Below are 26,718 nucleotides of genomic sequence, written 5' to 3' on the forward strand. Positions count from 1 at the left end.
AAGAAGAAAAAAGTTGGTTTCCTTATCCAAGGAGTTCTTTCATGAAAACACGGTTCATTCTCTGAGATCCGATGGGGCAATGTTAAGAATACCAAATTGAGGGCCCGGCGCGGTGGCGCAAGTGGTTAAGGCCCTCGCCTTACACGCCCGGGATCCCATATGGGCGCCGGTTCTAATCCCGGCAGCCCTGCTTCCCTTCCAGCTCCCTGCCTGTGGTCCGGGGAAGCAGTCGAGGACGGCCCAAGGCTTTGGGACCCTGCACCCGCGCGGGAGACCCAGAAGAGGCTCCTGGCTTCGGATCGGCATAATATCGGTCGTTGCGCTCACTTGGGGAGTGAATCATCGGACGGAAGATCTTCCTCTCTGTCTCTCCTCTCTGTATATCCGCCTTTCCAATAAAGAAATAATAAAAATAAATCCTTAACAACAAAAAAAAAAGAATACCAAATTGAGGGCCCGGCAGTGTGGCCTAGTGGCTAAAGTCCTCGCCTTGAATGCACCAGGATCCCATATGGGTGCCAGTTCTAATCCTAGCAGCTCCACTTCCCATCCAGCTCCCTGCTTGTGGCTTGGGAAAGCAGTTGAGGACAGCCCAAAACCTTGGGACCCCACACCCGCGTGGGAGTCCTGGAGGAGTTTCCTGGCTCCTGGCTTCGGATTGGCACACCTCCAGCCGTTGTGGTCACTTGGGGAGTGAATGATCGGACGGAAGACCTTCCTCTCTGTCTCTCCTCCTCTCTGTATCTCTGACTTTCCAATAAAAATAAATAAATCTCTTTTTTTTATTTTGACATTCTTTACATAGTTAATTTGGGCAAAAAGGGTCAAGGGCTATAGGAAAGTGGGTATGACTATTATTTCCATATTGTTTCCTTCATATATCTGAGGTAGAGGGGGATACTGAGGGAGAAGCCCCACCCGGTTTCCTACCCACTCCAAGTCCCGCATGTGGGGCATGCTCCGAGATACTCATTGAAGTGGTTTCAATAGGTCACCAGTTTTGAAATTGCTGCCAATCTTGCCTCTCCAAACACGATGAGGTTGTTGAAAAATCCATTAATTGACATTGTCCATCAGAGCGTCTCCATTTGCCCGGTATTTTGTTGCAAACCTATACCTGAGGTGGTTGATTAACTTGTTCCATCATCTGTCCCTTCATGGTTAGGGTTCTGTGTCTGGCATTTCAATTGGGGGAATCACCAAAGAAACTTTGTCTGAGGTGTTCCCAGGCCAGATACTTGTATGCACCAGCAAGTACAGGGCGCAGCACAGTCCATCACCCGGTCAGCTGGTAGTTGCAATTGCTGGGTTGGTTCTGTTTTCAGCCCCGCCTTCTACTAGAACCAATGGGTGTTGCAGTCCAGCCTGGTTCTGCACAGCACATACTCGGTCCTCACCTAAACCAGTGGGAGCCCAAAGGCAGCAGCCCTGGAGCCCAGGCAGACCCAAGCCCAGCTCACCATGTGCCCATGATGGCGGGCTTATGGGATCCGGGCATGAGACGCCCTGTCCCGGGACCTACCCGCTGCCGAGAGGTGACGGGAAGTGTCAAAAAGAAATAAATCTTTAAAAAAAAAAAAAAGAATACCAAATTGAGAGAGAGTAAGGAGCTCGCTCTCAGTAGATGTGTACATTTAGTGGCAGGATAACCATGGGTCAGGAAGGCTGAACAGGAGTTTCCATGTTAGGGGTGCGCTGAGCTACAACTCTGGAGTACATTCAGGGTTCTAGGAATCTGTCTGGCTCAAACACAAACAAAATAAACACTCGAAAATAAACACTGTCCCTCGATTCCCCATCTCTTCTTCCCAGCATGCAGTCAGAAGATTAGATGCAGCCTAAATTAGAAATCAGATTTCCAAGGTTCCTCTCAGCTTCAAAAATCTCATGTCAGGTTTAAACTATTCTTTGGTGTACATACGTGCTCAAATCACAATCAAAACAAGTGAGAATCACTTATTCTCTCCATCTAAACATGCCCTATAAACTACTGTAGTGTTAAATGCCTGAAACCAACACCGGTAAAATGTCTTTACCCAGATAACTATTTTGGGTTTGTTTTTTTTGTTTTTTTTTCATCTTTGGTTTTTTTGTTTTTTTTTTTTTTTTTTGTCCTAGGTTCACCTAACTGTGATACTTGCAAATACAGCTTTTTCTTCAGTTGACATGTGGGTATGATCCATTGTAGAAAGAATCATTCTAATTCTTGAAACTTGTAGTTAAAAATCACCATTCAGCCTTCCTTATTCATACTGCATAATTTTTCACAATTTAAAATTCTTTAATCATCATGAGCATTTTTCTTTTACACACTCCAAAATTTTACACGTAAAATGAGAGAAAAGAAATGAGACTGAGTATTCAGAATTCTGATGGGAAGTGAGGCTAACAGAGATTCCCTCTTGGTTACTGAATGCAAATTAGCAAAACATCAACAGTAAGACTTGATGTAACAAGCTACAGTTTCACTACACTGCATTCCTTCAAAGGAAAATATTTCTGTACTGGGGAGACAAGGTCAGTCCTGGTCCCTACAAGTGACAGAAAGGATTGCTTCAGAATGAAATTAAAGTGGAATCCGGAACCCTTCAGCTGATCTGCATTAACTGGACCCATACAACCAACTCAAAGCAAGTGCAGGTTCAGTGGTGATGTGAGAGGACAGGCCTGACAGTGGCTACCTCACTGTATGTCCTCCGTGTTACTACAGATTCCAAGGCTGGGCTCTTTCAAAAACACTGACCATACAGACAGACCATCAAAGGAGCTATCTCAGGACTAGTCTTACCCAGGTGCTGGCCCTGGAGATTAGTCATCCATCCACACATACACAGTATTTCACACCTCTATTATAAATGCTAACCCTGCTACTTTTTGTTTGCATGTGGCCATTGACAAGTGTGTAATCCTAACTTCCCAGCCATTTGCTATATGGCTCTCTGCCAGCTACACAGCTCTCCCCTAATTAACTATCATCACTGCTCCTGCCCAGAGAGAAACTATCACCTACCTTTGGGGGAAAAAAATCAACTCATATATGCCTGTGGGCTGACACCAAAGCACTGACAATCAAGCACTCTGCCTGGGAAAGCCATTCCTGTCAGCTACATACGGTGTTAAACAAAAGCCATATACTCCAAACTAACAAAATACAGCATTTCAAAAACTCACCTGAAAATCCACTGATACAGCACTGGAGATTACAAATTTAAAAAATTATTACATATTTGTGAGCTGACCATGATTTAAGATCCATAAAATTTCAAAATATCAAAGAAGTCTATTATTTCAAAATGTAAACCCATCTTACTCTTTATCTATAATTTTATTCATTCAACATCCAAATAACCAATGCTTAGACAAGCCATGTACCAGAGGTGAGGATACAAAGATAAATGGAACCAGGCTCCTTTCTGGAGGGCTCTCCACTTGCTGCAGACAAGAGGCAGCTAAGTAAACAAACCATCCCCGTGGCAGGCTCCTGGCCAGGTGTCCTCCTGAGAAGGAAGAGACTTGTTCCTGTGCTCCAGCTGAAGGTTGCAGGAGCTGTCAATCCAGTGGAGATGACAACTGAACTGGAGAGTAAATGAAGAAAACTGAATGATGGGGGACTTGCTGCAAACACAATGATCAGGCCCACACAGAAGAGGTATGTGTAGATTTTAAGCGCATAAATATGTAAACAGTATCATTCTTTTTCACTTTTTGAAGAACAAAAAAACCTTGATAAAGAAAAAAAATCACAAGCCTGAAATCTAGACTCAGGTTCTATCATATGAGCAAGAATATATAGTGCTTTTAATTTAATTTGATAGGATGCAGCAATTCACACGACTCTTAAAAACAAATGACGGGGTGGCTCACTGCCACATAGGATAGTAGGAGTCAGCAGAGTTGGTGCCACCCTTTTTATTTCATTATCATAACCCATATGTCTTCACATCGGATAGCATACAATGACATTTTGGGGGCCAAAGGAGGGCAGGAGTTCTTTCTAAATTACAGAAGAATGTAACAAAAAAATTTTAGGGAATAATTTCATTGGCTTTTTGTTTTGTTTTTTAATGAAACTTCTCAGATCACTGTCTTTTTGGTTAACATATGGGCAGTAACTAAAATGCACAGATCAAAACCAAAAACTACTCTTCTACTGACCTAGAAGAGCCATCATTTCAAGGGAGGAGGAGCATTACACGATACATGCGTAAGCATACATACGCTGTATATGTATGGCAATGAATCCAGCACTGAATGGTTAACTTTTTTCACTTGTTAAAAAATGGATTAGCCTAGTTAAAAAAAAAAAAAAACTGATAGAAAGGCTTAAGTTTAACCTAAACCAAAAGAGGCTTATCACCTTTTCTCACTTTCACTGGCAGAAAGCCAGTCCACATAACTAAACAACAAAACATCCTCAATCTAATTGTTATCTTACTAATACCTCCTTCTCCCATCCCATTTTGATTAGAATAGGATGTATTCCAATTTACCAGTCATCACAAAAAACCACTTACACAAAAGAGGAATCAACACACCCAAACAAACATTTAATTTGTTGCTTCAGAAGGCATGTGAAAATTTGCATTGGCCAAACCATGCAACAAGAATGTATTCAATCCATAAGATATTTAGCTGGAATCCACTGGTACAATGGCTATATTTTGCAAACTATAATTCTGAATATACAAATTAACAAATAGTTTCATATAACTTCCAAATCTATGCAAAAGGGAGACAATATTTAAACACTAACATTAGAATTTCAAAAACATTTTAATGTTACACAGAAACCAATGAACATTTCAAACTAGTAGCTAGCTTACTGGAACTAGTAAATCCCAACCACGCCACCCACCCCACCACACCATGCCCCCAAAAGAGCTTGGCAATACAACTAACACAACAAATAAATTCTCTTTAGTCTCAAAATCTTAAGAATTGATGGGAATATTTTGTTTTTAATTTAGCTTCTCATTTGGTTTCCTAACTGCAGACAGCATCTGAGATTGATAAACATTGTGAGAGTGTATGTCATAACCTACAGACAGTTTTTATAAATCCCTGATATCTATTGGTTTTATTATTTTATAGACACATGCAGAATTTTTCCTTACCAAAAGTACAAATTTATGGAAAGTCAGATAGCACCTCTTTAAAACAAACGCTATAAGAAATTTTACCAAAAGTCAAACTCATGGATTAGAGTAATGAATGAGGGGATGAGGCTTTTTTTTTTTATGATGATCTCACAAGGTATCCACCTTAATATCAAAACACAACATTTTAAATAATTTGTTGTCACTTCCTCAGTTGAGTCTCTGTTTGCTTGCTTGATTTAACATCTGGGGAGTCTACTGTCTGCATATTTGGGAAAGAAGAGTTTGTGACCCCAGCAATGGATCAATTCTCCATCTGATTTAAGCCATTATTCAGAGCACTAACCATGGAGTGATAACAGACTTTTCCTGTTGATTTCTTATAAAAAAAAAAATATATATATATATATATATATATTCTGGTTTCATGTTGGAGACAGAAGTGAAGATGGAAGTAAATGAAGTAAATTTAAAATGTTGAAAATGTCAAGAATACTTGAGGCTTAATTTACAAATACTTCAGGGGCTATATCACTCTCACTCTGTTCTCAGAAATGTAATGAGTATGGGTTGATGCTTTAACAAAACTATCAGAATTCTTAAGCAACTGAAACAGTGTGTCTCATTATCTATACTGTAAGGAGACTTACCACAACAACATTCAAAACAAAAGTAAACCAAACTCCTTCACAGGAGAGTATGCAGTTCCTGTTTCCTTGTATGTATGAGCATATTTCTATATATTTTTCCTGAATAAAAAACATGCAGTAGTAGTTCTTTAGTGAGCCTCATGCCAAGATCAAAGGGGACTGCCACATGTATCCAATGCTAAATATAAAACTATATTTAGTGAAAAATAAGGAGCAAGACGTAATTATAAACAGAGCAAAAAAACTGTCAGCAATCAATAATATTGTCAAGTGAGATTAGTTTCTCTACTAAAGGGGGAGAAACGGTTATACTTACTTGCACTCTGGCTCCATTAATGATCATTTTATCTATTCTACCATTTTATTATCCCATCTTTTTCTTTAACAATTAAAGTATGTGCCATCATTAAGTTACCATTGTAGACACATGATATTCACAGCCTTCAATGTCGATGGGTCCCTGTTCTTGACTGATCTGAAACACGTAACACGTCGTCCTCTGTGATCATGCCAGCAAGTACATGAATCCCCATTCCCAGGGGAAGAGATCAAGTACAACCCCCTACTCTCCCATATCTCATCTAGCCAATGAGTCCTCTCAGGTTAGGATTAGTACTCTTTTATGCATGGTACCAGCAGCCTGTGTATTTAGCTACCACTACAATTAGACAAGGTGCATTTCAAGATCTCATCATATCCCTCTCTTGCAAGAGAAAGCTGTATGTTGCTGAAAATGACTAAACTATTTTTCAGTAATAAGCAAAATTCCAGAGCATGACTTATGAACCTTTTAATAGCTGTGAAGGGGCTCAGCAAATTGCAACAAAACTTTCAATGCAGCAATTTAATCAGATTAGATAAAGGACAAATGTCTCTTTTAAAAAAATACAGGCTTTCAATGAAGTCAGTCTAAATGGATTCTTTTTTCGGTTTCATGATTAGTTTGAACCTTACACATGGCTGACACATAAAAGGAAAGGTGTAACAGGCCTACTGTTAAAGTTACAAGAATCCGTAAGATATGGTAGGTATATCAAAGTCTTAACTTCATGCCTTTAAAAATACAAATAAAAATGTATTACAAAATGAAAACAAGATTTTGGAGCTGTAAACTTTTTTATGTATTATTTTCCATGCTACAGTTTTTTAAGCATAGGGGCTCATCCCTCCTCATCCTCTTTCTCCCAGCAAGCTTTTTTGAAAAACATATACAAATGCTGGAATGAACTGTATTAACTAGATTCTAAGTTGTGAGCCTTCTACAATTCAATGGAACATCTTAAAATATATTGTTCATTTAAAGTAAAACACTACCTAGAGACCAAAAAATACTATCTTTAAAATGCAGATTCTGTGCCCAGCATGGTAGCCTAGCAACTAACGTCCCCACCTTGCACATGCCAGGATCCCATATGGACACTGGTTCATGTCCTGGCAGCTCTACCTCCCATCCAGCTCCCTGCTTGTGTCCTCAGAAAGCAGTTGAGGACAGCACACTCTGCACTCACTTGGGGGACCCCGAAGAAGCTCCTGGCTTCTGGCTTCGGATCAGCTCAGCTCTGGCCGTTGTGGTCAGTTGCGGAGTGAATCACTGGACGCAAGATCTTCCTCTCTGTCTCCCCTCCTCTCTGTATATCTGACTTTCCAATAAAAATAAATAAATCTTTAAAAAAAATAAGATGTGGATTCTTCTAATCAAAAGTTTTTAAAATCACTGAAATTTCCCTGAATGCATCTTGGTGATTGCCCTAAACCTTAAGTTACAAAATGCTTAACAGCAATGCACATGACTTGTTTTTATACAAGTCTTAAAAGGAGATATTAATGAGTAGATCCACCTCATCTGTAACTAACAGCATGAATGTGCATGTTCTTCACTATAAGGTGAAATGATTTGTACTGTTTAAGTACATTAGCCTTGCTGCAACTATGGTGTTTACAGTATTAAATTAGCAAACTCCTTTCTTCACATTTGCACCAATATAAACTTCAAGTATCCATCACTTATGTTTAATCACAAATTAATGATACTGAATTAATGAGGTTTCACTAAACTGAAATGGAATCCCAGATACATGCAACAGTTCAGCTGATGGTAGCAAAACGCCCATCAAATGAATTCCCAATGAGCACAAATAGGGTACCAGAACAAAATTGCATTTATGACTTCATTTAAAGATCCAAATAGGACACTCACTTCAGGTGTGGGATAATTTCATGTTCCTTTTAAGAAGGCAGCATTACCAGTCCAACTCAGAAATACTGGTAATTAATCCTATTCACAGAATACTTTACTCACCCAGCATCTTCCTGATTATATGCTTTTTTTATACATGCTTTTTACAATTAATTTTTCATGGTACAGTTCCTTAAGCTCAGAGACTTCCCCTTCCACCCTCCCATACCCCCATCCCCACTGCTTTCTCTTATATTGTTATAATAGTTCGGTTCCTCAACAACAGTCACAAGTCCATCACCATGCTATTTAAGTGTATCCTGATTCATAGACAGAGTGAATGGTATAAAGTGCAGCATTCTAACGTCAAGATATATTTAACAGATTCAGCTTTTATTCAGAAGCAGAGTTGCATACTGTGATGTATCTCCACTTCATGGTATACTTGCCTTCATTATACAGATTCTCTAGATAAACAGATGTACACACACGCTTACCTACATATCATTTCAGAGTTTTCCTACATGTATTCTATCAACACCACGCACACGGAAGCAGGTAACATAAAGGGAAAACCACCAGTTACCAGTAAGCAAAGCAACATGAAAGCGAGCACCACTCTGCACTAGGTAACAGAGTCCCCAAAATCTACCCAGGAATTCCACTCTCAAAAGCATGCCACGATAAGAAATTTCTACCACTAGAATCAGTTTAGGTTAAGTTTGTTCAAAAAAAAAAAAAAAGAAAGTATATTGCCAAAGGCCAAGACAGGTAACAAAGCAAACACATACTCTTCACTACCTGAACATTCATCTCCATTTCTGTCATGCGGCAGAGCTCTAAGTCACTGTGGAATTTTAGGGCCAAAGCATTCCAGGCTGCAGCAACCAGAGAGAAAGAAAAGCCAAAGTTTGGACTAAAGACTGCAGGAGAACCAATGCAGAGAAAAAGCTGGTTGTAGTGAACATTAAGGGGAAAAAGAGATGGTTATGCTAATTATTACCCTCCACCTTTTACCTTATAGCTATGCAATGCTTATTTTAAAATACAAGGCAAAATAGTTAAAAGATCAAATATTTCCCACAAATGGCAGTACCAAGACACTTTCTCTGAATTTCATGCTCCATTATTTTTAATCCAAGAACAGCCCAAATGAAACAGCGCCAAATTTGCTAACTGAAGTTAACTTTTTTCTGAGGTAATTTAAATAAATGTTTTGCATGCCCCTTGCCATTATTCCTTTCATTTTTTAGGTTTAGAAAATTGATGAGAGGGCTGGTGTTGTGGCATAGTCAGTTACGCCACAGCCTGCAATGCCAGCATCCCATATGAGTGGCAGTTCGTGCCCCCCTGCTGCATTTCCAACTCAGCTCTCTGCTAATACGCTTGGGAAAGCAGCAGAAAACGGCCCAAGAGCTTGGGTACCTGACACCCACATGTAAAACCAGATGAAGTTGCTGGGTTCTGAATTTGATCTTGGCAGGCCCTGATCAGTACAGCCTTTTGGGGAGTGCAGCAGTAAATGGAATTTTCTTATCTCTCTCTTCCCCCACCCCCACCATGTCTCCTCCTCCTTCCACTTACTACTCTCTCTGCAACTTTAAAATATATAAATGTTTAAAATAAATAAATGAGGAGGTCTCTGAACATATTCACATATTCTACAAAATCTACAGATTCAAAAATGCCATGGTTGAGACTCAATTCACACCACCTTGTTAATGTTGCATTCTGCAAGTGCAAATCCAGAGCGTGCCAGCACATTACTAGGGACAACGCCACTAGGACAGTGCAGCCCTGTAAACAGCAATTTGTTATACAGCAAAAGCCAAACAGCACTCATGAAAGTAACCGCCAGCAATGCCCTTGGCATGCCACGGCAATGATGTTCTCTATACTATAATAATACTAAATCATACTAAACATACTTTGTAAAAGGAAAAATACTCTAAGGAGCACAAGTATCTCCTCAAGGATTATCTTCCTGCAGTAACAAATGAATTAAATAATGATCACTGAGATGAAGGTCTAACAAAATTGATGATGAAAGTCATTTGGGCAATACAAAAAAATCATTTGATAATGTGTTTTCCATTTAGCACACAGGTGCTTTTCAATCATTAAGCATGTATATATGCATACATACTTGCATATAGATGTATATGTATATACAAGTAGAAACATTATTTCGTAAAAGGCCAACAATCAAAATGCATTTTCATCTCAAATAATTACAAACAAAACACTGTTTCCAACCTCAACAGCATAACAAATATCAGCAGTGTGCCTGCCTTGAAATTTTAATTCATCAATAAAACTTTTTTCTATGAACAGAAAATACTAAAAGGAAGGTAAAATTGGCTTTTCCTGTTTTGGGTCTATTTCACACATTTGTGTTCCATTGTTGCATAAAAGCATAAAACAAAATTTTTGGGATTATGGACGGAAGTGTGTAAAACTAGACATCAAGTGGTTCTTGTACATAAACCAGTAAAGACAGAACATATGAACAATTATTTTTACACTGTTTAAATAACAATATATATGCCTTTCCATTAAGAATCCACATTTTCTGACCAAGGAATGGGACTGTGCATACACAAGATTTACTGTATTTCTTATTTTCCAACATATTTACAGGTATCATTTGAACTGTAGACTTTATAATGGTTGTTTTGAAACATGATTTAAGCTTTCAGATTGATGCTATAACCTAAACAAACTTCATGCATTAGGGAGTCAGTTGTTATTCTCTAATATTTCAGCAAAAAGCATTAGGTTTCTAAAATGTCCAAAGAAGCCTTTAATACAAAATACTTCTTTTGCATAAATTTGAATAACTATTTACATAAGAATCCATGCCTGCAGAAAAAATAAAATAGATGTAGGCATTTCATTTTTTTGCAGTCCGTTTCAATTTAGATGAACCTATGAATTCTGTACTGAGGCAGATTCTAATGTAACCAAAACAAAATCAGAAAATTACTGTCTCCCCTTCTCCTTTCTTCTCTCTCCCTCCCCAGCACTGACCAGCCTCCCCACCACACACACACACACACACACACACACACACACACACACACAACTTAGCAAACCTGCAAGGAGGGGGACACTTCCTAAACCCCAGGGGCTCACATCCTAGGGCTGCTAGGTTACTTCTAGGTGGTCTTGGTGCAAATGACTTTATCAGCGCACGTACACACACACACACACACACACACACACACACACACACACACACACACACACACACACACACACACACACACACACACACACACACACACACACACACTACACCAGCAGCATTATTTTGGATTTCAGAGACTGGCTCCTCTTAGTCATGGCCATCCCAGCTTTGCTGAATGTCCAGATACCAGGAATGAGGGCTACTACTTAATCCTGGTGGTTCTACCGTGTTGCCTCATTTTTCCAAGATTCCTAGGAAGGTTCCTCCCCGACTCCACCTTGGAAAACAGAGAGGACAGTGGGTCTCCCCTTCAAACTGACTAGGTGACCATGCCTGTCCCACTGTTTGCCCCCACGCATACCAGCTCTTCTGGGCCAGTTAATCCCAGAGCCATCCACTCCCGGGAGCACACACTCCAGGGGGAGAAAAGGCGACGTTGGAATCAAATAGTGCCTTACAAGGGGTGGGTGGCAGGGGCGTGGAGGAGGCATGACAGCAGAGGTTACCCAGGCAGAGGAGTGCGCGCGCCAGGAGCCCTTCAAGAGCAATGACAGGTCGGCGGGGAGCGCCAGGGGCGGAAAGGAGGTTGGAGCACTGCCTTTCCCGTCCTTCCCGGGCATGCAGGGGGGAATCCCAGCCCGGCAAAGGCAGCTGGCAGGTCGTTCCCGCCTCCCGGGCCCCCACGCAGCCCCTTGGGCCCCCTCCCGCTGCGGCCGCCCCCGCCGCGTGCGGAGGAAGCACCGGGCTCCCCCCTCCTCCCCAGCACACGCTCTCCAGCTCTCTCGCGAGTGCCGTGCAGGCCGGTCCAGGGGGAGGCGAGGGGGAGGGGGCGCGCAGGGAATTGCTGCAATGGAGCGCTGCCGAAAGCCCTGCCCGCGAGAGGCGCTCGCTCCAGGGCCACGGCCACACACACAAAAAATGCCCTATGAATCTTTGAAAAGCCATAAATCAACAACAACAACACCCCCCAACACACACACACACCAGCAGCAGAAAAAAAAAAAACCATAAACCTGATCCTATGCAAGCCTGCAAGCAGCCACCCACTTCCTATTTCTGTCACAGCAGCTACACCCTGCCAGCAACCACCACCACCACCCCCCGGGCGCCCCCTCCCGCCACCGCCACCGCCTCCCCGCGGCTCAGCCATTTGCCAACTGACGCCCCCGTCCACACCAATGTCCCCCCCGCCCGGCGGGGCAGGGCAGAGCGGGGCGGGTGGCGTGGGGGAGGGGGCTCGCGGGTTGCACAATATCCTAGAAGGTCCGCTCCGCGGCGGGAGCAGGGAGAAGCCGGGCCGAGGGGGAAGGGAGGGGAGGCGAGGTGAGCCGCCCGGGTGCCTTGCGGCACACTCGGGGCACCCCGGGCGGCCGCGGGCGCTCAGCTTACCTTTCACCACCCTGTCGGTCGTCGACAACTTGGGATCAATTGCCTTGGGCTCGGACATCTCCAGCCGCCGGGGGGACAGCGACACGCTGCTCGTCCGTCCGACTGCACACCCCGACCGGACCCGCGGGCCAGACACTCAGCGCCGCCGCCGCCGCGCTGCAAACCGCTCGGCTGGAGGTCTGGGCTCTGAGCTGGCTTTAAAGTTACTGCCTTCTCCGCGCGTCCCTCCTCCGCCGCCGCCTTCACTCCTCCTCCGCCGCCGCCGCCGCCAGCCCCGCCGACTCGCTCCAGGCTGCGCGCGCGCGCGCGAGTGTGTGTGTGTGTGTGTGTGTGTGCGTGCGCGCGTGGAGAGGGGGGTATTTATTTATTTTCTGAGCACGCCTCCAGGTTCTTCTTTTATTCTTGGAGGGGAGGGAGATGTGCAGCAGAGGCGCACACACAAGCACCCACCCCGGCACGGAAGACCGGGCACCGCGGAATGGAGCCTCCCCACGCGCGCACACGGCCCGGGATTAAAACCGGTCACATGGGGAGGGCCGGGGGCGAAGGAGGAGAGGCAGGGCCGCCGATGTCAGTGCCACCAGCCGCGCCTCGGCGTCCCCGGCGGCGGAGAGGCTGCTGCTCCTGCTCCGGCTGCTGCTGCTGCTGCCGCCGCCGCCGCTTCCCCCACGAGCCAGCGCCGCCGCCGCTGGTGCCGCGGCCGCCGGACACGTCCCGCCGCTGCGCTCTCCCCCGCGCTCGCCGCTGCCTCCTCGCGCCGCTCCTCCGCTCTCAACAGGCAACGGCCGCGGAGCTCCGCAGATACAGTCCCGGGGAAGACCTACCCTCCTCCGCCTCCGCCACCGCCGCCGCCACCGCCGCCTCCTCCGCCGCCGCCGCCGCCGCCGCCACCGCGCCCGCCTCCGCCTCCTCCCCTTCCTCCTCCCGGCCCCCGCCTCTCGCGCGCCGCCCGCCGCCTCCTCCCCACCGAGCCCGGCCCGGGCGTCCCGCCCCGACGTCGGAGCTCCGCGCGCCCATTGGCTGGCGCGGACGTCACTCCGGCCTCCCGGCTCGCCCCGCCCCCGCTCCTCCTCGCCGTCCCCGCCCTCCGCTCTGTTTTCTCTCAGCTGCCGGGCCTGCTGCCTGCGCTGCGCGCCGCTCAGGTGTCGCTGGGGGCCGGCGGGCCGGCAGGCTGGCCTGAGGGCAGAAGAATAGGGGGCAGGAGGGACAGCAAGGAAGAGAGGGACTCCCCAGGCCACCGCACTCTGGTGTGGCGTCTTTCCCTGGACCCCACCCTCAAACCCTGAGCACACACACACACACACACTCTCACACACCGTGCCTCTCTGGCAGCCATGCATTGGTCGGCTAGGTTACGCCGCAGTGTGAGTAGCCAAGTGCGGAGAGTGTCCTGGGTGGTGTGTGCGTGGCCCGCGACTGGGCGAGCAGAGGAGGCGGGAGTGGCGAGCCTGGGTGTGGGGGAGGCCGAGCGCGGGAGCTCGGGGCCCGCGACGCAGCAGCTGCGCTGCCCAGCTGTCCCAGAGCATCACCCAGGCGCCGGCCGAGGAACAGCTTTTACCTTGAGGAGCGGCGGCGAGGCCTTGCGTGGCTGTTCCCAGCGGGATAGCAGCCGTCCCCAACTCTTGCGTGCATACCTTTAGCATCATGCTAAGGAGGGAACAGGCAAGGTGGGCAAGGCTCGGGGACAGTGGGCACATAGCCCTTGAGTCACCCGGGGCAGCCCTGTGGGTCTCCTGGGGGAAGTGAGAGGGCAGGCGGAAGACCAGAGGCTGCCTTTACCACTGTTCCGCACGGTGACTGTGAGGCCGGGGCTGCCTCCTCTTCCTTCCACCCTTTCCAGTCACTGGATTCACCTTCTTGCTGCTTCTGATGCCAAGCAGAACCTTGGAAGGCAAGACAACCCCCCCACACACACACACACATTGGTTTCTCCTGTGGGAAGAAAAAATTAGCCCCTGGAGGGGGACACAAAATGATGTGGCCCAAATGCCCCTCTCTGATCTTTGTGCCACCCCACAGAATGGAAGGAGTGCCTCTCATAGAGACTTGCAAGGAAGTTTGAAATGTGAGGAACATTAAGAAGAAAGCTGGAAAAACAATGGTTCTAAACCCTCATTCCTTTCTGTTTCACTTACACATGCACTGTGTAAGAACTAAAGAAAAGATTTGGATTGCAAAGATAAGTACTAGCTGAAAGGTTTAAGGGACAGAGATTGAACTCAAAAAATTAGTTTCAGGAGCCAAGTGACAGCTTTAGGGCACAACTTGAGTAGTGTGGGCCTGCGCTAGGAACAGGGATTGCCACTGCCAATTCCAGTGAGGCTTTGCGAAAGGAGCAAGTGTGGGATGCAGCCCTTCAGCATGGAGGGTCCGCTGCATTTCAAACCCCAGAATGGTGTGTGGTACTTCCCTGTTCAATACACGGATACCCTACCGCTTTGATTTGTATGCCATGCACTGTGGTAGGTCGTGTGTGTGTGTGTGTGTGTGCGCTTGGGTGGATGCATTTGACAATGCTCCTTGCCCTCCATAAAGCGCTGAGTGCAGTCAAATTCTCAGAAGACAAAAAAATGATGATCTCAGAGAGGTCACTGTCATCTCTGGAAGGCAAACAGCCTCCTGGGCACAGGCAGCGCTAGTTGCCGAGGCAGGTTGGGGAAGTTGGTCCCTGGCCAGATGGCATACAGAGAGGGCTGCCAAAACATTTGGGGGAAAAAAAAAAAGCCTGCGTCAAGACAGATCAGGAAACCGTGGCCTGGGATGTTGACTACCCCCCAGCCAAGAACTCTCCACCTGCTGCAGGCACACAGCTCCCACTGTTGTTTCACTCACGTTGCAGCAGGCATAGGAAAAACAGCTTTGAACCAGGATGGGAACGCTCAAAATGTCAGCACCACAGCAGAGCTTTATGATCCAGATAGGAAATAAGGGCACACCTCTCAGGCACACACCCGTCAGTCCGCTACAAGTCTGAGGCACCTCCTCACTGAGGTATGCATGGGAGAAAAACTGATGAATCATAATCACTTTACAACACATTCTCAGCAGGCACTTGCATCAGTGTGTATAGTTCCCTCACTGTTGCAACACAGGCACTTCTTAAAGGCAGAAAAATAATCTTCACCATATTTACTAGGGACCAGTTTTGTCCCTACATCTGCTCTGTTGAGCATGGTGGATTGGAAGTCATGTGCATTTAAAAGCTGATGCACAAATCACCCTTTTTATTCAGATGTCCCACTATGGGCTACTGCTATTGCTTTTTCTGCCCTACTAGACTGACTACCCAAAGGGTCCTTGAGTATATTACCACTTATGTAAGACTGCCTTACATTTACGATTTACATTTGCAGTAAGTTACTTCAATTCCCAGAAGGTGACTTTGACAATGTCCTCTGCTCATGAAGAAAAAATCAAAAAGAAAAAGAACCTGGGCGAAAGATAATGTTTTGTCTACCAAAAGAAATTGTGTTTCCCCTTTCTTAGCATGATTCTCTCTGGAAAGCATCTATCCAACTGGGGATTGTGTTTCTCAGCCCAACCCTACATTCATCTGAGTAAATCACTGTGACTAGTTCTAGTCTCTGGAATGTGCCTTGAAAAGTCCTCTGCCTTGCAGGCCAACACAGTTGCACAGCAGATTGCTCAGAGGATTGGAAAGGCTGTTCCTGCCCAGGGCAGTTAGAATACCAGGTGCCTGGACCACGTCTCTCAGTTACAAATGGGGGAGTGCTGCCCACAGACTCAGAAAGAAGTCAATGTGAAGCCTTACTTAAACTAGAAAGGAAATTTTGTGTTACTGTATTCTGGGGTTGTGTTTTATAGCGTTGCTAATATTGCCAAGTTAACACGAAAATTATGTACTAAGTTCACTTCAGAAAGCAAAATCATGAATTACTGTGTAACTGCTATGTAAATAGGACTATCAGCTAAAATTGTTTTCATTTCTTTTCATAGATGAGCATCGAGTCTTGATTTTTCTGAAAATGAGTTATTCATTCACCGGTTGTATTTTGAAGACCTCAGTAAGGTACTGGGCCACAAGATATATAAACTTACTACAGAAGAAGGGTTCAGTGGTTTGGCTTACTCAAGGATCTCAGCATCTTGCTGAATAGGATTGATAAGCATATTATCATTGCTAGTGTTTAAGTGTAACATACTATTTCCTCTGTCTTCAGCGAAACTAGTAATACAGATAAAAATGTGGGACGAGAAAGAATACATTGTGGATTTGAAGTCATGTACATTTAAATGCTCCAAAAAGCTCACTTCCATTGGTACAAATCGGAGTAAATGAAAAACAGTTTGCTTTGCTATTAAGTTCCAATTCCAGATTCAGAAGCATTTCAATTACATACATAGAGAGAAAAGAAAGTGAGGTGCTTTATATGCTACAATGAGAATAACCTGCTTTTCAAATTCTGGATTTTGCTCTTTTTAATTGTTTAATTTCATTTTCAATATTGTTCACACAGGAGGGAGCACCCCTATGCAGGCCTCCAACTAGGGTGGGGAAGGTTGAGACATGGAGTCATTCAAGGATGCTTTAGAGACTGTAATTGTGGGTGTTACCTGAGTGTTCTTGATAGTTCTGAGACAATGCTGGCTTCATTGTACGAGGGTTGAGAAAATCCCTTTAAGGTCCATCCACTGACCAAATCCACCTTAGTGCATCCACACACCCAGACACTCACTTCAAGGCTTCACCAGCGTTGTCCAACCTGTTCTGCTTTTCATCGTCTGAGAAAGTAATTGACTAGGCTGGCCTAGGTGATCTGGCTGTCATGTCCCCATGTACATTGTTCATGCTGTCCACTGCACAGGCATCATCAACTGAATCAGTTCCCCATAATATTTATAATCATTTCTCATTATGTTTGTAACAGTGTGTGTTATATGTATGTTGTATTTATCTGTTTGCTTGTACTAGATGATATGAAGCAAGATTGAATCTCCAGAGTCTATGATAAGCCCTATACATACTAGGAGCTAAATATTTGATTATAAATAGTTAATATTTGATTATATATTTGATAATAATGGTATCAGTAAATTTTGATTTTTCTCAACAGTTGAAATAATGCACTTAAGGGGTCAGTGCAATGAACTAATCCTTTGCCTTCAAGTACTGGCATCCTGTATGGACACCAGTTTGTGTTCCAGCTGCTCCATTTACCATCCAGCTTCCTATTATAGTGTGGGAAAGCAGTGGAAAATAGCCCTAGGCCTTGGGATGTGCTTGCAGGGGAGACCCATAAAAAGCACCCAGCTCCTAGCTCCTAGCTTCGGATCAGCTTAGCTCTAGTCATTTGAGGGACATTTCTGGAGTGAATCAGTGGATGGAAGATCTTTGTCTCTCCTTCTCTCTATAGACCTGCCTTTCCAAAGAAATACATCTTTAATAAAGAGAAAGAGAGAAAAATAAAAAATATATATGCATTTGAAAAGATTTGTAGGAAAAATTAAACTTTCATATTTAGACTTTTACATTTCTAAAACTGATTGTCAGAGGGTGAAGACAGGTGACTCAGGCCTTCAAGATGGGACATGCAATGGGAAGTCAGGAGTTTGGTTTTTAGCACGAAGTATGTTTCTCACCAAAGGAATAATCACTTGTGTAAATCCAGGAGAGGGCATAGTATTACTCATATTTCCTCTTTCTCCAAACACACAAAGGGTTTAATTGTTTGCAACATCTAAGCTATCCCCTGATGATAAGTTAGAGCAGGCATCAGCAATTTTTAGGGAGGAAGTGAGCAGAATTTGAGATGTGGTTGTTTTAACATCTGTCCCTCAAAAAAGCTTGCTTCTTTCTTCTAGGGTGCCTCACAATACCTATTCTGCCAACACCCCTGCTCTAGGGAGGATGTCCCAGTCCCTTCCCTGCTGAGTGATAACCAGGTTACAGTGTCAGGCACTGCCATCACAGGCAAGGGAGTTTACTTGGGCCAACATCTAAGTAGAGGCCACACAAGAGCCATTATGTTTCACTCCCCTAACCTATTTTGAAGAAGCAGAGGAGGCTAATCAGCCACCCTCTGTGAAGGCCTTGAACTCACCATTCAGAAGAAAGGAAAGCTGGTCATTGAAGGGAAGACATTGCAGGTTGGGACTAAGGTGATCACTGGCATGTGACTCATGTGTACACAGATGTCATTCCAGACATGGCAACAATGTGTCATATTGGTGTGGTGACAGCAGAGCGAGAGAAAGAGAGAGAATTTTCAAAATATGTGTTCCTTTTTCTCTCCCCTAAGGCCTAATTGTTTATATTTTGTCTGGATATATAAAATCCTTCCATATCTCTGTAATAAAGCATGTTTTGTGGAACTGGGTTCAGGGTGGTGTTCCGTACTATGTGATGTTTAGCAAGACCAGCTAAAAAGAACAGCTAAGTTTATTATTTTGCTCTCTTTGGTTTTCAGTAGGCTTTTGATAGGTGATGCCTTCTAGTTCTGATGCTGAGAGAATCTTTTCTTCATTCAGAAAGTGCCTGTATTGTGCGCCTGTCCTTCCTTTTCCTATATCCATAGCACACCCTTCCGCAAAACATAAGTAGTAAGTCAGTGTAGATGGTGAAGGATGGGAAGAGATATACATGGAGATTCTAGGTGGGAAGTCTTGGTAAGTTTGGAGCTACAATTTGTAACCTTTTCCCTGATTGTTTCCAAGTTACCATCAAGAGGTTACATGGCCTGCTAATAGAATCTGAAATTCTCAGTAACTTAGCAAAGTCTGAGATCCTTTGCAGTCTGGGCAGAACTCCAGGACACCCAGCCTCAGTGTGCTGACTCAGCATTCCAGCCTGCTACAGTTAGCACAAATACTAACACAAGTTTTCACAGTCTTCCAGCAGGGAGGAGAGGACTGGAGCTGTGAGCCCCAGTGATCAAGTACTGTTGCTCAGAAGCAAAAATCATGAATAAGTGCATTCACAATTCATTGACTTGAGCTCATCATTTGGCCACACCTAATCCCAAGAAAGCCAATTTTCAACATTAGAGAGAAAATAAACATTTACAAAGGATAATAATGACAAGTAAGAATTATAGTTAGGCAGTATAACATCCCAGACCTCCAGTCTACTGTTTGATATTAAGTGACTGGGGCACAGGCCTCTGCTTCACACACCAAGTTAGTGCTGGAATTACTGTGGTTTATGATCTGTGCATTGGATTGAGCCTCACTCTCTATCCCTATTACATGTCCTATACTGGTGTAATCTGATACATTGTAATTGGTCTGGGTTATGGTGGTACTGTCTTTCCTGAGACCTTGAAATCCTGTGTCAGCTTCCTGTTATTTTGACACTAAGTGTTGTTAATTACCCCCAGCTCCCCCCATAGACTAAGATTACACTTTTCTTTCACTCTCAATCATCTACTGGCTCTGTAGTGAGAAGTTTGGGGGCACTGGTCTTTATTAATGTTATAAAAAGTTGATTGAGGGAAATGTCCCCTTAGCATGTCTTAGCTACAAATGGCCTAGGAAACTCTGCAAATGATTGGGACTCTGTTACCCGTGTGGGGGACCTGGAAGAAGCTCCTGCCTCCCTGTTCCTGCTTAGGCCTGGTCTCTCAATCTCTCTCTCTCTTCCTCTCTCTTTCTCTGTTGTTCTGGCTTTCAAATAAATAAATATCTCATTCAGAATGATTCTAAAGTTATCATGTTAACTTCTTATAGCAGGCCATGACTTACTCTACATTTTTATATATACATATAAATACATATTTATAAATATATATATTTCATCTGTGTGGATCATCTGCCTGCATTGCAAGCAATAGCTTTACCCACTATGCCACATGTCAGCCCCAACCAGTTTGTATGTAAACATAATGCATAAATATGAAACTGAAGGAGTCTCTGTGAATGTCATATTTTAGTAGTATTTTGACATAGACATGTATTTTCTTATTTTGCTAGTTCTTCAGTATTATGGTTAGGGTTCTGGTTCAACCTGAGTGTTACTGGGTGTTACTGGCAAAGTGGTTTATACCTATGACAGAAACCTACATCAAAGCACTTTAAGTAAGGGAGATTGTGAGCAATAGTGTATCAAAAAAGGCTAAAGGCACCATATGTTCTGCTCCTCCACAAAGAAGCAATAAGATCAGAGGTCAGCACTGTGACACAGTGCTGTCACCTATGACACTGGCATCCCTTATTGACACTGGTTTAAGATTCAGCTCCATGCTGTGCTCCTGGGAAAGCAGCTGAGGATGGCTACTATACCCTTATGGGAGACCTGGATAAAGCTCTAGGCTCATAGCTTCAGCCTGACCCAACTCCAACTGTTGCAGCCAGTGGATGGAACATGTGTGTGTCTGTGTCTCCCTAAACCTTTCGAATAAATAGATAGACCATTAAAAAAAAAGACAGAAAAAGAAATATCAATAGCAGAAGAGCACAAAATAAACACCTGTTATACAGCTAGAAGAACTAAGAGAGCATCCTACAGCATACTACAGATGGAAATGGAAAGACTGGTGGACAGACATTCCTGACACCCTGGGAGAGATGGGTACCTAGTGCCCAGCATCAACTTTGTCACTGCCCCAATTTAGGCAAGCTTGTTTCAGCCTTGGTCCAAAAAAGAAGGAAAAAAGTAACTAGAGGTACACAACTGCCCCATTGATAGTACGAATACCTGACAGAGATTTCTGTGACTTACAAATAACAAGGGCACTGGGAGAACTATCGAGGAGTATGTACATGACAGTGCCCAGAGGAGGGAAGCAGATCTCATCCTAACCCAACTGCCTAGATCTTCACAGTGCGATTCTGAGACTGAATTCAAAATAAATAAAATATGTAGGAATAACTCTAACCAAGAAGCTAAAGAAAGAAAGAAAGAAAAGGAAAAAAGAAAAGGAGAGATTTCCTATTTTTCACAGATTGGAAAAATTAATACCGTTGTAACCTCATAGAAATTCAAAGATTCAGGTAAATTGCTACTAAAATACCAATGATGGTCTTTATAGACAGAAAAAAAAACCTCTAAAATTGATTTGTAGGTATGAAAGACCCAAAATAATGAAACCAATCTTGCAACCCAAGAAGAAAAACACAGCCATTACATACATGGTCTTAACACGTGCTAAAGGACTATAGTTAGCAAGATAATACAATGCTGACATAAAAACTGACACATAGGCCAATGTAACGTGATAGAGATCCTGAAAATAAATTCATGTTTATACAGACAACTCATTACTCAACAAAGTACTTTGGAGAATGCATATCTTCAGTAAGTGGTAGTGAAAAGTCATACATATGTACATAGAAGGGCCAGATCAACTAAAAAAGGACCAAAGACCTAAACATAAGACCTAAAACCATGAAATGGCTAAAAGAAAACCTTGGGGAAAGACTTTAAGACTTTGGTGCAGATAATGATCCTTTAGATAAGACTTCAAAAATACAAGAAACAAAAGCAAAAGTAGCCCAGACAGATTTTTAAATTATTCTCCTGGCAATGCATTAATTCAAGTAGATTAAAATAATGAACATCAAAAAAACCAAAGTAATGTAGCTCAAATGTGAGTAATGATGTGAACAGACATTTCTTTTTAAATTTTTTGTTATTATTGTCATTTTAAGATATAGTTCCATAGGTTCTGGGACTTCCCTTGCCTTTTCCCAAATTTCCCTACCTCTCTCCCCAGGAGAGTTCCCTTATATTATTACTATAGTAAATTCTTCATAAACAGTCATATGTCCATCATTGTGGGCATGGACAATGGCAAAGAATACAGCATGCTATAGTCAAGGTATAGATAACAGTTTCATTGGGAGTCCATCTTTGATCTGGAAGTAGAGTATCCTCACATCTGGTTATGATAGTCTCCATTACACTGTTACTATACATCCCCTTAAATAAAAAGCTATAATACAAAATCAACAGCAGGAAGAAAAATGAAATTTACAATGCCATAAAGCTAAATAACATGCTACTGGATATGATAATCTCCATTACACAGCTAATGTACATCCAATTAAATGAAAAGCCACAAAACAAAATCAAAAACAGGAAGAAAAGAATAAAATAAAAATGCCGTGAGGTTAAATAACATGCTACTGAATGATTAATCTGTTACTGAAGAAATGAAAAAGAAAATCAAGAACTTTCTTGAAGAAAATGATGCTACTGTATTATCTGTGAGTCACTGAAGAATTTAACCAGAAAGAATTTTGAAGAGATGAAATGAAATTTTTAAAAAATCAAAATCCATGAGATACAGTTTCTGCTAATCTTTGTTGGTGAGATATGTCTTCTGAAGGCAGAAATAGATGAGTTTTGTTTTTTAATCCAGTCTGCTAATCTATGATATTTGATTGATGAATTTAAGCCATTTACATTTAGGGTTGCTGTGAATGGGTGGTAATTTGGTTCTGTTGTGTTAGCAATGGGTTATTCATTGATTTAGTCTTCCATTGTTATTTTATTGGGATGTTCTTTACATTTTCCTAGTTTTGCTGGGTGCTACTTCTCTGTCAAGAGAACATCTTTGAGTATCCTTTGTAGGGCAGGTTTGGAAGAGGCATATTCTTTTAACTTTTCTTCATTATGGAAGTATTTGATTTCATTTTCAAAGACAAAGGAAAGCTTTGCTGGGTATATTATCCTGGGCCGACAATTTCTTGCTTTTAGAGTCTGGAATATGTTGCTCCATTCTCTTCTTGCCTGTAGAGTTTCCTGTGAGAGATCTCCTATGAGTTTAATTGGCATTCTTTTATATGTCAATTGATTTTTTTTTTCACATGCACATTTAAGGATCTTTTCCTTATGTTCGACTGAAGCGAGCTTGATGGTCATGTGTCTTGGTGAAGATACTTATAGTCAAATCTGTTGGGAGTTCTGTGCCCCTCATGGATGTTGTTTCCCAATTCTTTCTCTAGATTTGAGAAACTTTCCCTTATTATTTCATTGAATACACCTTAAATTCCAGTTTGTCTTTCTGCACCTTCTGGGACTCCCATTACTCTTATATTCAGCCTCTTAATAGTGTTTTCCAACTCTTGAATACTTTTTTTTAACTTGACCCAGCTTTGCTTCCAGCTTTTTGTTTGTTTCCTCCTGGTGACAGGAAATATCTTCCAATTCTGAGATTCTTTCTTCTGCCTCTTTTATTCTATTTTGGAGGCTCTCCACTGTGCTTTTATTTTGCTCTACTGTATTCTTCATTTCTGATATATCAGCTTTCCTTTGACTCACATCCTGTGTGACACGTTCGTTAAATTCCTTGACTTCCTGCTTTACATGCTTCTTGTTGTTGCTAAGAAGCTTTGTAACAAGTGTTTTGAATTCTGTGTCCCCCATTTTCTCGATGTATTCTTCAGTGAACTCTGAGTTTGGCAAAGTATTTTGCTCCTTTGCAGGGGAGTTTTCGGTAATATTCATTGTGCCTTTGTCTCTTCTTTTGCTCTTGGTCATTGTACTTCTGATTAGCAGAACCTTCTCCATGGGGCAGGTTTCTAAGCTGTGTCCCCCACAAGTCTACAGTTCGATTTTACTTATTGCAGTTGGCACATGGCTCTTTGTTTGGGGTCACTTGTGCCACTCCCTCTAGCAAGTTCCAGATCTGGCTTCTTATGTTAGATTTCCACCATGGTCTCTGTAGCCCCAGCTCCTAACTAGATTGTTGCTGGTGCTGATCTCACCAGAATCTATTGGCTGTTAGTTTTGAGGGCCACACAGACCTATTTTGACCTGAATACTGCCAAAGTCGATATTATTTTCCTGTGGTACCCGTGCAATGAGCTGAGCTCAGTGAGTTCACCCCAGCTTAGCGCATGCACAGCTCACTGTTGTCCATGCAATCTTAGTTTTTCCATACTGTACAAAATGGCACCTGATGTGTCACTACTGGAGTTCTTGATCTGCTGGCCATCAGATCTGAGGGGTACTCAGATCTGTCTTGGGTGGAACTTCTAGGTTGCCATATTGTTGAAGTTCAGTGAGCCAAAATAAGTGTACTCCCATTCCATGTGTAGTACTGTAAATAGGTTTTAACTCCCTATAGAAATGGTGCCCGATTTGGCTCTAGAGGGAGGACTGGGCTGTGAAAATCACCCTGTTCCTGCACCGCTGTTCTTGGTCCTGTCACTCTATCTCACTCATGGTCAAATCAAACAGATCAGCAGAATGGGCAATTCTTTGTCTGGGTTCACCTCCTGAGTTCTCAGTAAACCCCCTTCCTACCTTGTTGCTGGTGGAGTTCTGGCTGCCAGTGCAGTTCAGATGGCTGCTTGCTGAATGCTGCTGGAGTATCAGCCAGTGCAACACCACACCATTGTCTCTGCTGCTTTCCTTGTCTACCAGTCTCCAGGTGCCTCTCTGCTGTCATTTTCTTCCTCTCCTATTTTCTGGAATGTGCCCTCTGCTTCAAATTGGCTAATCTTTCTCCATGTGTTTAAATGTGCCCTTGCCCAATTCTTCTGTCTTGATTCCAAATAGACATTTCTTAAAAGAAGACCTGTAATTAGCCAAGTGAACGAAAATGTTCTCATTAAAGAAACAAGTTTATTTTTATTGGAAAATCAGATGTATAGAGGAGGAGAGAAAGAGAGGAAGATCTGCCACCCATTGATTCACTCCCCAAGTGGCTGCAATGGCTAGAGGTGAGCCACTTAGAAGCCTGGAGCCAGGAACCTCTTCTGGGTCTTCCACATGGATGCAGGGTCCAAAGGCTTTGGGCAGACCTTGACTGCTTTCCTAAGCCACAAGCAGGGAGCTGGATGGGAAGTAGAGCTGCTGGGTTTAAAACCGGCACCCTTATGGGATCTTGGCACGTTAAAGGTGAGAATTTTAGCCACTGGACTATGGCACCAGGCCTTAGAAACTTTTGAAATGGCCTTGTGTAAGTGAAAATCATTGATGGAGTCTACTTCTTGAGACATGAATTGCTAGGCATTCCCTCTCTCCCCACCTTTAGGCAAAGACAAGAGAGGTCTGAGGACAACTTTTTATTGCTGAAAGCAAACAGGGCTGCTTTGCATGGAAATAGGAACTGGCCCAAGAGACTATTGGTGATAGCAATGAGAATGTCTGCTGATTAAAAAGCAAACGACTTGGATTATAGGGATGATGGTACCTGAAAAATGACTGATCACCTTTTGAAGGGATGCAGTGGGAAATATTCTGTTACTTCTCATGCCACTTTACACTCTCCTTCTGCCACCTACAGGAGGGACTTACCATCCTAGAAACAAGTAATACGTGATTTCATGTCCAGAAGGACCCAGTCTTTCCACATTTATGTTCCTGAGGCACACCTACATGATGGCTCTTCCGGTTCATTCGTGGAGTTCATTTTATGACAAAGTTGGCTGAATTTCAATTACAGTTAACCAAAACATAATAAATAATAAAGATACTTTATTTGCAAATGTCAAAATTTTGAACAAGCCCAAGTGCCCTGCAGAAAGTGAATTGCTAAATAAAATGTAGAATAACGAAACAACAAAATATTACTTAGATAAAAAAAAAGGCTCTCAAGCCATGAAAAGGCATGGAGAAGTACCATGTAATGAGAAGCCAATCAAAAAATGCTACAAACTGAATGATTCCAATTATGTAACATTCTAAAGGATGTAAAAGTCTGAAATCATAAAATATCAGAGCTCTTCAAGAACTAATAGTGAGGAAGGGATAAAAATGTATAACACAGAAACCTTTAATTTAGTGAATAATGTAAAATGATTATAATGCTGATATGTGTAACTATACATTTTCTATTTTTAAAAAAAGATTTATTTATTTTTATTGGAAAGGCAGATATACAGAGAGGAGGAGAGACAGAGAGGAAGATTTTTTGTGCAATGATTCACTCTCCAAGTGGCCACAATGGCTGGTGCTATGCCGATCCAAAGCCAGGAGCTAGGAACCTCTTTCTGGGTCTCCCACGTGGATGCAGGGCCCCAAAGCCTTGGGCCATCCTTGACTGCTTTCCCAGGCCACAAGCAGTGAGCTGAATGGGAAATGGAGATGCCAGGATTAGAACTGGCACCCATATGGGATCCCGGTGCATTCAAGGCAAGGACCTTAACCATTATACCCAACTATACATTTTCAATGTCTTAGGAAGTACAATATCAATAGTGATAATAATGTAAGAATTTGGAAGTAATGTCAGAAGAGATACATACTTACATGTTGTTTTTAACTTAAAAAAGCAAAATCAGAGGCTTCTTTTCATTGTAGAAAAATCT

The 26,718-nt window shown here is 43.1% G+C and overlaps 1 protein-coding gene across 5 annotated transcripts in view; it reads right to left on the reverse strand.

The window, feature by feature from the left end:
• PPP3CA (protein phosphatase 3 catalytic subunit alpha) overlaps nucleotides 1–12,795 on the reverse strand; it is a 285,139-nt gene extending 272,344 nt beyond the window's left edge. For 4 of the 5 annotated variants that reach the window (XM_040966709.1, XM_040966708.1, XM_040966706.1 and 1 more), the window contains exon 1: nucleotides 12,502–12,768. In XM_040966709.1, coding sequence (XP_040822643.1) covers nucleotides 12,502–12,559 — 58 coding nt within the window. In that variant the 5' untranslated portion in view covers nucleotides 12,560–12,768. Of the gene's footprint in view, nucleotides 1–12,501 lie in introns of all 5 variants that reach the window. The other variant, XM_040966707.1, reaches the window with a different exon arrangement.
• Nucleotides 12,796–26,718: the final 13,923 nt, after the last annotated feature.

The sequence above is a fragment of the Ochotona curzoniae genome, unplaced genomic scaffold (genome assembly GCF_017591425.1).
Source record: "Ochotona curzoniae isolate NIBS_2020 unplaced genomic scaffold, NIBS_Ocur_1.0 scaffold_4506, whole genome shotgun sequence".
In the NCBI taxonomy this organism is placed as follows: domain Eukaryota; kingdom Metazoa; phylum Chordata; class Mammalia; order Lagomorpha; family Ochotonidae; genus Ochotona; species Ochotona curzoniae.